The following is a 10,768-nucleotide window of genomic DNA, read 5'->3' on the forward strand; positions in this document are numbered from 1 at the left end:
TCTCCCTTGTTTTGTTTGTTTTATTATCAGTATGGTCTCATGATTTTATTTGGTGGATTATAATTTATTACTGCCTTATTTCATTTTGGTGCTAAATTGTTCCGGGTTTCGCCTGTTAGAGCCCCTTCAAACAAGCTCCTGTGTCCTTTGATGTGCCCTCATCTCTTTTTGAGCACATTCTACTTCATTCTATTTTGTGGCACAGGATATTCCCAGCTCATCTTTAATTTTGTTTTCTGAATAACTAGTGAAAACTGTACAAAAAAGTATACTCAGAAGTATTACTCTCCCCACCCCTTGTCTTTCACCCTAGTCCTCCTCCCTCTGTTTTTTATTTTCTTACACAAAAAGGTAGCATACTGTAAATACTCTTTTGCGCTTTGCTTTTTTCACTTAATGTATTCGAAACAAGCTTCTTTTTTATGTCTAAAACTGCCTTTTTTTTAATACAGCAGGTTTTTATTATCCGTTTTATACATATTAGTGTATGTATGTCAATCCCAATCTCCCAATTCACCCCCCCCCCCAGCTTTCCCTCCTTGGTCCTCACGTTTGTTCTCTACATCTGCCACTTCCTGGGGGTTGTCCTTATTCTTTGTTCCAGTTGCATTCTTTTTTCCAGTGTGATAATGCTGCAGTTAATAACCTTGTGCACACTGTATCTTTGTATTGTTGGGCATATATATTCTGAAAAAATGTCTGGGGGGAATAGTTGGGTTGAAGGATAAATGTGTGTGGTTTTGTTATTGCTCAGTTCCCTTCTATGAAAGTTGTACCCTTTCTCTTTCCCACCAGTCATATATGAGGGCACCTGTGTCCCCAACAGCTTGATCACAGAGTTTTTCAGCATTTTACTTTTATGCCAAGTCTAATTGAGAAATGATATCTGAATGTAGTTTTAATTTGCGTTTCTCTTAAGATTGAAGTTGAATATATTTTTCTATGTCTAGGGCCATTTTTATATCTTCTGGTGAATTGTATGTTCATGGCTTTTGCCTGTTCTTCTATGGAATTAAAAAAATTTTTTTCTCTCAGTTTTTGAAAAAGTTCTTTTTATATTAGCTCTGTGATATCTATTGCAGACATTTTGTCATTTTTCATTTGTCTCTTGCTTATGGTGTTTTTGGCCATATAAAATTTTGTTTTTATTTAGTTATATAAAAAGATTTGTAATCTTTTATTGCATCTAGAGTTTGAGTCATAGTTAGAAAGCTCTCCTTTATACTCAAGTTATTGAGAAATTCACTCAGAAGCATTTTATTAAGCAAGTGTTTGCCTACTTCTTTATTTAACCCTGAATGAAATAACCGCCTAATTTTTGTGGGCTGGCTGGGGAACAGGCTGGTAATGGAAATTAATAAAAATAGCAATTGGCTTATAAAAAGCTATAAATCTAATGGAAGATGATCAAAAGTCTCGTCTAGACTTCATAGTTATGATAAATTCTTATGGTAGGGATTGGGTAGATGCTTTTGTCCCTTGATTTAATGATCACTAATAGCAAAATTATATTTAAAAGTGCATTCCTGTTGGTAGTGATTAAAGTTTTGGTGTTCCTAAAGCAATGGAGTTAGGTTCAGTACCCTCTCCACATTGCTAGCATTGGAAAGCAGCACAACTCACATTTTGTTTTGCATGTCCTGTGTGTTGAAAGCATACATGTAAATGCTCATGGGAGGCTTCCCTGGAGGCGCAGTGGTTAAGAATCCGCCTGCCAATGCAGGGGACACAGGTTCGAGCCCTGGTCCAGGAAGATCCCACATGCTGCAGAGCAACTAAGTCCGTGCACCACAACTACTGAGCCTGCACTCTAGAGCCTGTGAGTCACAACTGCTGAAGCCCGCGTGCCTAGAGCCTGTGCTCTGCAACAAGAGAAGACACTGCAATGAGAAGCCCACGCACTGCACTGCAACGATAGAGTAGCCCCTGCTCGCCACAACTAGAGAAAGCCCGTGCACAGCAACGAAGACCCAGTGCAGCCAAAAATAAATAAATAAAAGTAAATTAATTTTAAAAATAAAAATAAAAATAAATGCTCATGGGCACATACCACATGTAGCTGCTTAGTTTATGTCACACTCATGTGCATACTTCTGCAATTAAATACAATACAGAACTTCTTCTAGAAGCTAGAAATATAATAGCCTGAGCCCTTGAGAACCTGAAAGTAAGTAAAAACCTGGAAGTGAGTTTGAATGAGGCCAAAATGGATGTGACTTAGCTCCTGAGTTTTACTAGGAGAAGAGTTCGTCAGACCTTCACTCGGATGATATTACTTTTAGTACATAAGCAGTTATTTTAGATTTGATTATCTGGTATGACCAACAGCATATTTAAGGAAGAAAGTGAGGACTGCTCTAAGAAGCAAGCACATCAGTCTAACCAAAACTAATAGCTGACAGCCTCAAAGCAAAGGAACAAAAGGGAAAACTACAAAAGACAAATGGAAAAATTCAAAAGCAAGAACTGGAATCGTGGTAGAATATGATTAATTATAGTAAACAACCACATCTCAGTGGCTCCATGGAAGCACTGTGATAGCACAGTCCAAGTACTGCAAGTTTGTAATGTAAACTGGTCATTACTAAAAGACTCAATTACATTTGCAAGAAAATGTTATGTGCCTTAGAAGTAGTCATCAAAATGCTAATAATTTTATATATAAAGAGGGTTTATTATCTATTAACAGTAGTAATAGCAAACATTCAGCCCTGTGGTTTACATGTTGAATTTTATTTAATTCTCTGAGTCTGATGTAAATAAAAGCAACTCTGAGACACTGTTTTCCTAATCTGAAACCCCTAATGAATACCTATTGTGTCTTTCTAGATCTGAATTCTATAAGCACATTGTGCTTTCTGGAGGGTCTACTATGTACCCTGGGCTGCCATCACGGTTGGAACGAGAGCTTAAACAGCTTTACTTAGAACGAGTGTTGAAGGGAGATGTGGAAAAACTTTCTGTAAGTATCAATCAATAATCCAACTGGTAAACATACTTTTAAAACCCTGTAAAATAGTTTGTGAATCTTGACGGCCACCAGAGGGAGCAAGAAGTCTTTCTAAACAAATGCCTAATGCAGTCTAGTGTAGCCTTGAAGAGGTAGGAAGAAGTAAATGGTTCAAGATGAGCTTTGTCTCAGAGCGGTCCTAGTGCCGGGGCACCTCTGTATTCAGTGTATCGAGGCAACTGGGTCCAGGGCCAGATGTTTTGGTTCATCTGTAACAAACAGCCTGGAGCCAGAGGTGCCTGTAAGTATATGGGAAGAACCTGTTGTACTATGGAGAGAGAAAGGCCACCTTGGGTTTGTTTGGTTTTTTTTTTAACTTGTTTTTTTAATATGTAGTCAGCATTCAGTGCTACTCTTGGACTGTCTCATGTTTCTGACTGAGTTATTTTCTGGCTGTTTCTTGCATATGTCTTATCTCCCCAATCAGATTGTAAACAACACCGTGTCTCCAGTTCTTTTGCATCCCCGTCAACTATCATAGCTCTTGAAAGAGACTTTAATTGGTAGTTGTTGCTGTGTAGAGTAGGAAGAAATTTTTAAACTAGTATGTAACAGTTGGTGGTTATTTGGCACTGATTTTTTTTCTACAGACCCTGGACTGTGTGAAGTACACTGTACATACTATGCACTCAATTAAGAGTTGTTTAATTCTAAATTAATCTCTGAGGTTCATCTCACCAACTTTGATCAGTTTAGATAATGAGATTACATCCTACAGAGGGCTGTATGTATTAGAGACACTATGTCACATCTTTTATTTGTGACTCAAATTGTTGAAATTAAATTGTGTATGGACTCATACATTAAACAAATTAAAAGACTCAAAAGGAGCCATGTTGTCTAAGTACTTCACTCATTTGTCTGACTTTGAGAATACATATAATTTAAAATCAGCCTCAGATGATTATTTAGCAAATGCTTCTTGAACTCCTAGGCGCCAAACACTTGTCTAGATGGTGGGAGAAGCAAAACTGGTGAACAAAACCAAAAATCCCCACGTTTAGTCTGTGAATAATATATCAGTAGTAATAAGCACTATGGAGAAGTCAGGTTAGGGGCTAGAGAGTGGGTAGTGATTGTGGGAGACGGTGTGTTCTTTTGTGTAGTGTGATCAGAGAAGGACTCCCGTGAGATAAGATGACTTTTGAGCAAAGACCTGAAGGGAGTGAGCCAGTGGGCAGCCTGACTCTGCGGGGAAGAATCTTGCAGGCAGGAAGAGCCCCAGGTTGGTGGGAGTGGCAGGAGTGGCTGGGGCAGAGAGTGAGCAAGGGCGGGGGCTGGGAGGTGAGCTCAGAAAGGTGGTCCGGATATAAGTCTTATTCAGCCACGGTAGAGTTTGGCTTTCCTCCTATTGAGGAAGGAGGATCTTGCGCAGAGAAGTGGTAGGATCTGACTTGTTTAAAGGATCATTAAGTCTGGGTGGTGAATAGATTGTTGAGGGAAGGGAGGAGGAAAGGTGAAATCACAGGACAGGTTAGGAGGCTCTGAGAGGAGGGAGGAGCTGGTAGAGGTTCATAAAATAGATGAGGAGGTGTGAAGTGGTGTCTTGCAGAGTGCAAGAGAGAAGAGAAGTGTCACGGGATTGCCGAGCGGCACTGAGGGGCTCATGAGCTTTGTCTCAGAGCGGTCCTAGTGCCGGGGCACCTCTGTATTCAGTGTATCGAGGCAACTGGGTCCAGGGCCAGATGTTTTGGTTCATCTGTAACAAACAGCCTGGAGCCAGAGGTGCCTGTAAGTATATGGGAAGAACCTGTTGTACTATGGAGAGAGAAAGGCCACCTTGGGTTTGTTTGGTTTTTTTTTTAACTTGTTTTTTTAATATGTAGTCAGCATTCAGTGCTACTCTTGGACTGTCTCATGTTTCTGACTGAGTTATTTTCTGGCTGTTTCTTGCATATGTCTTATCTCCCCAATCAGATTGTAAACAACACCGTGTCTCCAGTTCTTTTGCATCCCCGTCAACTATCATAGCTCTTGAAAGAGACTTTAATTGGTAGTTGTTGCTGTGTAGAGTAGGAAGAAATTTTTAAACTAGTATGTAACAGTTGGTGGTTATTTGGCACTGATTTTTTTTCTACAGACCCTGGACTGTGTGAAGTACACTGTACATACTATGCACTCAATTAAGAGTTGTTTAATTCTAAATTAATCTCTGAGGTTCATCTCACCAACTTTGATCAGTTTAGATAATGAGATTACATCCTACAGAGGGCTGTATGTATTAGAGACACTATGTCACATCTTTTATTTGTGACTCAAATTGTTGAAATTAAATTGTGTATGGACTCATACATTAAACAAATTAAAAGACTCAAAAGGAGCCATGTTGTCTAAGTACTTCACTCATTTGTCTGACTTTGAGAATACATATAATTTAAAATCAGCCTCAGATGATTATTTAGCAAATGCTTCTTGAACTCCTAGGCGCCAAACACTTGTCTAGATGGTGGGAGAAGCAAAACTGGTGAACAAAACCAAAAATCCCCACGTTTAGTCTGTGAATAATATATCAGTAGTAATAAGCACTATGGAGAAGTCAGGTTAGGGGCTAGAGAGTGGGTAGTGATTGTGGGAGACGGTGTGTTCTTTTGTGTAGTGTGATCAGAGAAGGACTCCCGTGAGATAAGATGACTTTTGAGCAAAGACCTGAAGGGAGTGAGCCAGTGGGCAGCCTGACTCTGCGGGGAAGAATCTTGCAGGCAGGAAGAGCCCCAGGTTGGTGGGAGTGGCAGGAGTGGCTGGGGCAGAGAGTGAGCAAGGGCGGGGGCTGGGAGGTGAGCTCAGAAAGGTGGTCCGGATATAAGTCTTATTCAGCCACGGTAGAGTTTGGCTTTCCTCCTATTGAGGAAGGAGGATCTTGCGCAGAGAAGTGGTAGGATCTGACTTGTTTAAAGGATCATTAAGTCTGGGTGGTGAATAGATTGTTGAGGGAAGGGAGGAGGAAAGGTGAAATCACAGGACAGGTTAGGAGGCTCTGAGAGGAGGGAGGAGCTGGTAGAGGTTCATAAAATAGATGAGGAGGTGTGAAGTGGTGTCTTGCAGAGTGCAAGAGAGAAGAGAAGTGTCACGGGATTGCCGAGCGGCACTGAGGGGCTCAGCTGAGGTAATGTTTAAAGCTAGATGTTGAGTTTCTCTGACACGTGTTCAGTTGCTTGAGGGCAGGGGCAGAGCAAGAGAGTTGATCACCCGAGTTGGTGTTCTGCCGAGTGAGGGAGAGAAAGACAGGGTCACTGAGGATGATGTCAGGACATGGTGGAGAGAGCACGCACACGTGCCACAGAGCAGTTATGAGGAGGAATAACCTGGCAGCTATAGCTGCCCTGGGCAAAGAGGGGTGGTGGATGGAGTAGTCAGATAGGATGAGTTTCTGAGGGGCTGTGGAGTTGCAGGGAGGAGGGAGAGAACAGTGAACAAGAATTACTGTTACCAACCTCCAGAGTTAGGCAGGTAGTGAGAGAGAGAGAGAAATAGCAGCCAGTTGAGAAAGCTGCAGGGGCAGTGGTGTCCTCAGGGGCTAGCCAGGTGTCCCTGAGAGCGGGGTTGCCAAACCATAGCCCTGGACCAAACCTGGCTGTTTTATAAAGTTTTTTGGAACACAGGCAGACCCATTCTTTTGTCACATAATATGTTACCTATTGTCACATATTGTCTCTGGCTGCCTTTAGGTATTTCCAGAGAGACCTGCAGAGCCTCGAGTACTTACTCTCTGGTCCCTTGCAGAAAAAGTTTGCTGACCCCTGCCAAAGAGTAAGAAAGTAACTAGAACAGTTAGAACAGTAGGTTAGCCTCAGAATTAATAAGTAAACGGATGTTTTTGTATGTCATGTGTTATGACAGATCCTATGGTTCATTTATGTGATGTAAAGACAATGTAGAATGACATAGTTATTTTGAGTCTTTTTGTGGGATTTGTGACTTTGTAAATAAAACTGCTATTTCATTTTGAGGTTTCTCTTTCAGGTGTTGACTGACCGTACAGATGGGGAGGTCTGTCTTTGTTAGACAGTTAATAGTGGCTGCAGAGTATAAAACTTCTCCTGCTTGTCTTTAATTTTGGTTACTGTGTTCATTTTTTCCAACATCCTCATAATTTATTTTGACCGTATTTGGCCTTGTTTATTTTGAGAACATTTCGTTTGAATTTGAGAGAATAGAAAATGAGCTTTGCTTGTAAGAAAAGAACTTAAAGCTTACTCTATTGCACGCGACTACAATCATAGGGGCGTGAGACCTTGAAGAAACTATAGCAGTCCTCTTATCCCAGCTCTTCATTTGACAGCTGGCCAGGTGATTTGCCCATTAGTGGGAAACCTGTCACAGTCAGGGCTCTGGTACTTGGGCTCTTGGTAGGGCGAGCATGGAATTCATTGTTCAAATCAGGCTGCTTTTGAGAGTGATGAGTGTAGTTAACGATGGGGCCACAGGTGTACATTGCGACTGTTCTAAGCACACTGGGATGGACGTGTGATCTCCTGGCTGTGAGTTTTGGGCAGATTACAAAATTTCTCTCTCTAACTGAGATACTTACATCACAGGACCTTTGTGAGAATTCGACAAGAGAATATAAGAAAAAGTCATTTTCATAAAGCAGAAAGCACTATGTGTGTGACGTTTTGTCATCTCCTCTTTCTCCTTTAGAAATTCAAGATCCGCATTGAAGACCCACCCCGCAGAAAGCACATGGTATTCCTGGGTGGCGCAGTTCTAGCAGACATCATGAAGGACAAAGACAACTTCTGGATGACCCGACAGGAATACCAAGAAAAGGGTGTTCGTGTGCTGGAGAAACTTGGGGTGACTGTTCGATAAACTGCGAAGCTGGTTCCCATCACGCCCCTAATGCTTTCTTTTTTCCTTTATTGCCAATCTTTGAACTCATTCAACTCCAGGACATGGATGAGGCCTCTCTGTGCCCTTTGACTGGAAAGGTCAGGTTTTATTCTGGTGTCTTGCAGAAGTTTTGTTAAATTTGTGTTGATGTGGGTAAATCTGACTGCTTAATTCCACCACTTCCCTGCAAACACAAGAGGGCCAGGGTCCTGTCTGCTGCTCTGTTTCTCCTAAGTAGGCATTTAGATCATTCCTGTAGCCTTCCTATTTTCACTTTCCTGTTCTAATGCTGCTAGTTTTAGTCTTTAGCACACTAGATGGTATGCCTTTGTTAGCATAAGAAAAAACAACTTCCACAGGAGCTTTTATGTGTTATTGGGGTGGGGTGGTGAGGGCTGAGTGGGTGGCTGCTGAACCCTTTGTGGTGTTTCCCCTGTGGTGTGGCGCTTTCTATGTTACTGCTGCAGCTTTAAGTACCTTAAAGCTTCTGGTATTAACATTTTAGGGAAATGGTAGGCTCAGAACTAAAGTGTTTGGGGTGGGGTTTTGTGTGGTAGAAAGGGGGGGTTTGATTTTAATTTTTTGATTTTTGAGCTTTTCTGCTCTGGGGTACGTAAGATGAACTTTATTTACAATACTTTGATTTGGCAGGTTTTCTTCTACTTTTGGTCTGCCTGGAACTGTTTCCATATGCTGTAAAAAGCAAGTGTAGTGTCCCATTATTATGTATTTGTATTTTAAAATCAACCGTATCAGCTGGGACTAGACTCCCTAGAATCTACCAATGGAAAAGTAACATTGAAAAAAAGCTTTTGGAAATTCAAATTACAGACAAAAAGTGCTTAAGAGCTGGTATTTTTCTAAGTGCTTCTATTAATACCAGAAGCATTAAGGTAACCCAGTGCCAAGTACCATTCTTGCAAAATTCTTTTATATAACCGACCAGTGCTTATTTAATAAAAACAAGTAGATACATATAAATAATTACTGGCAGTAGGTTATAATTATTGGGTTAAAATAACATTGAAATATGGGACTTGTGCCAGTTGGGTAATTTTCACTAGTTTTTTTTTGTTGCTATGTTTTCATTTAAAACCTGGAAGTGGAGTAAAATTTGACTATTTAAAATGTTGGCCAAAAAAAAGCAAGATTTAAACGCATATTTGTACTGAAAAACTAATGATAACTACTAAATCTCAGCCATCTTAAGCATGAAAGAAGAGTTGTTGGTATTTTGTAAATGTTAGCCGACTTACCTGTCAGAAAACCATATTTATGAATCCTGTTGGTATTGCTTGGTATCTGAAAAAATATCAAATAGTACCCAGACTTGAATTCCTTCTAAATTTGAAAAATAAAGTAATAAGAAATTGTATCACTCTAAGTACAAAATGCAAATTCTGGAGAAAAATGTTTTTCTTCATTTCAAAACTTTCTTTACTAATAACGACTTTGAAAGAAGAAGCATACTTTTTTGGGTGACTGAAATTGGAGAAATTATCGGCTATAGCATCTTTTTTTGTGAAGAAACTTAAAAATCAGTTTATGTGAAATAAGCAGCAAAAGAAGGTTAGTTTTAATTATGCAGCTTCTGTTAATATTATGTATTTTTTGTCTGTTTTACCTCAATTTGAACAAGTAAAAGAAGTTCGCCTGCATGCTGGACATGCTTCAGTACACGTGAATAGCCTATGAATAACGTCTGTTAGATTTTAGGGACGTGGGTATCAGAGTCACTTTGGAATTCTAAAGTGTTCCTAAGTCATGTTCTTATAAATCCCCCCGCCCCAGCCTTTTGAATACTGAGTTGTTAAAGGACACAGATGTAGGACCAGTATCTACTAGTTGTTCATTTCAGGTAAATGGATTGACTTCTGACCCTTGGTCATGATTTTAAAATATGGGGGTAGAAGACAACAAAGAATGGGATAGACTCTTAAATAAAGCAATGAAAGCATTTGTCATTTGTCCCTTGAATGTAGAATTTGGTTTTAATTTTATAATTCTGCTAGCAAACATGACAGTTAAAATGTATTAATATATAGAAAGAGTATAGTTTTTAAATTACATTTTATAATTTTCCTATTCCAAGGTGAAATAATGCATTTAGTAATTTGGGGGTGGGGTGGGGAAGTATCATGTTTAATTGGAGTTGTCAGGTATGAGTCCCTCAGAAATTAAATGTTTTTCTGTTTTAAAAGAGATCTGATATATAGCTCTTGAAAACCTTTGTCACTTAAATTTCCAATAATTAAAATTCTTTTCTTTTAAAATTAGAATTGCCAATGCCTTGACCTTTGAGAAGGGTTTCTTAGAAATAGGTCCTGCATTTAAACTTTTTTCTTTAAAATGTGGTATTGGATGTTAACTTTTACACAGTTCTGAGCACTGTCAACAATATTTGGAAAGTATTTTGAGAGATCAATGGAAAGTTAAACATTCTAAATTTAACATGAATACACTTCTTTTTGATTCAGAAAATAAAATCAGATTTTTCAAAGTAAATTTGAATTTTGTCTTTGTTTTTCCTCTTAATAGTATTTCTCTTTGGTTTCAGTTTCTTAATTTTTATTCATATTTTCGTTTTTGCTAATGCAAGATGGATCGACAACTTTATGCTAGTTGTTAGGCAAAGTTCAGTTCAGTGACATTCTACCGTTTGACAAAAAATAATTTATTTTTGGTCTGATCTTTATTTCTGATATGATTTTAAATACCTAAGGGGAGGGGGGGAAACTAGGAATAAAAGCAAATCACAGCCACAGCTCTATTAGAGACTTTTTTCCCTTTAGGAGACTGTTTTGTCTCCTGGAAGATTTAAGGAGGCTTTGGCAGTGTTAGGAATGCTCGAGAGATCTATATGGAACATGCCTCTTTTCAACAACATTTTATCTCATCTGCAGACTTTTAGGCATATTATTTTTAACA

General features: G+C 39.4%; 1 protein-coding gene across 2 annotated transcripts in view; it reads left to right on the forward strand.

Annotated features, from left to right (window-relative positions):
* Positions 1-10,341, forward strand: part of ACTR2 (actin related protein 2) — a 36,599-nt gene extending 26,258 nt beyond the window's left edge. For both annotated transcript variants that reach the window (XM_028496703.2, XM_007124889.4), the window contains 2 exons: positions 2,830-2,962; positions 7,649-10,341. In XM_028496703.2, the coding sequence (XP_028352504.1) occupies positions 2,830-2,962; positions 7,649-7,819 (304 nt within the window). In that variant the 3' untranslated portion in view covers positions 7,820-10,341. The remainder of the gene's footprint in view (positions 1-2,829; positions 2,963-7,648) is intronic.
* Positions 10,342-10,768: the final 427 nt, after the last annotated feature.

The sequence above is a fragment of the Physeter macrocephalus genome, chromosome 12 (genome assembly GCF_002837175.3).
Source record: "Physeter macrocephalus isolate SW-GA chromosome 12, ASM283717v5, whole genome shotgun sequence".
Lineage (NCBI taxonomy): Eukaryota > Metazoa > Chordata > Mammalia > Artiodactyla > Physeteridae > Physeter > Physeter macrocephalus.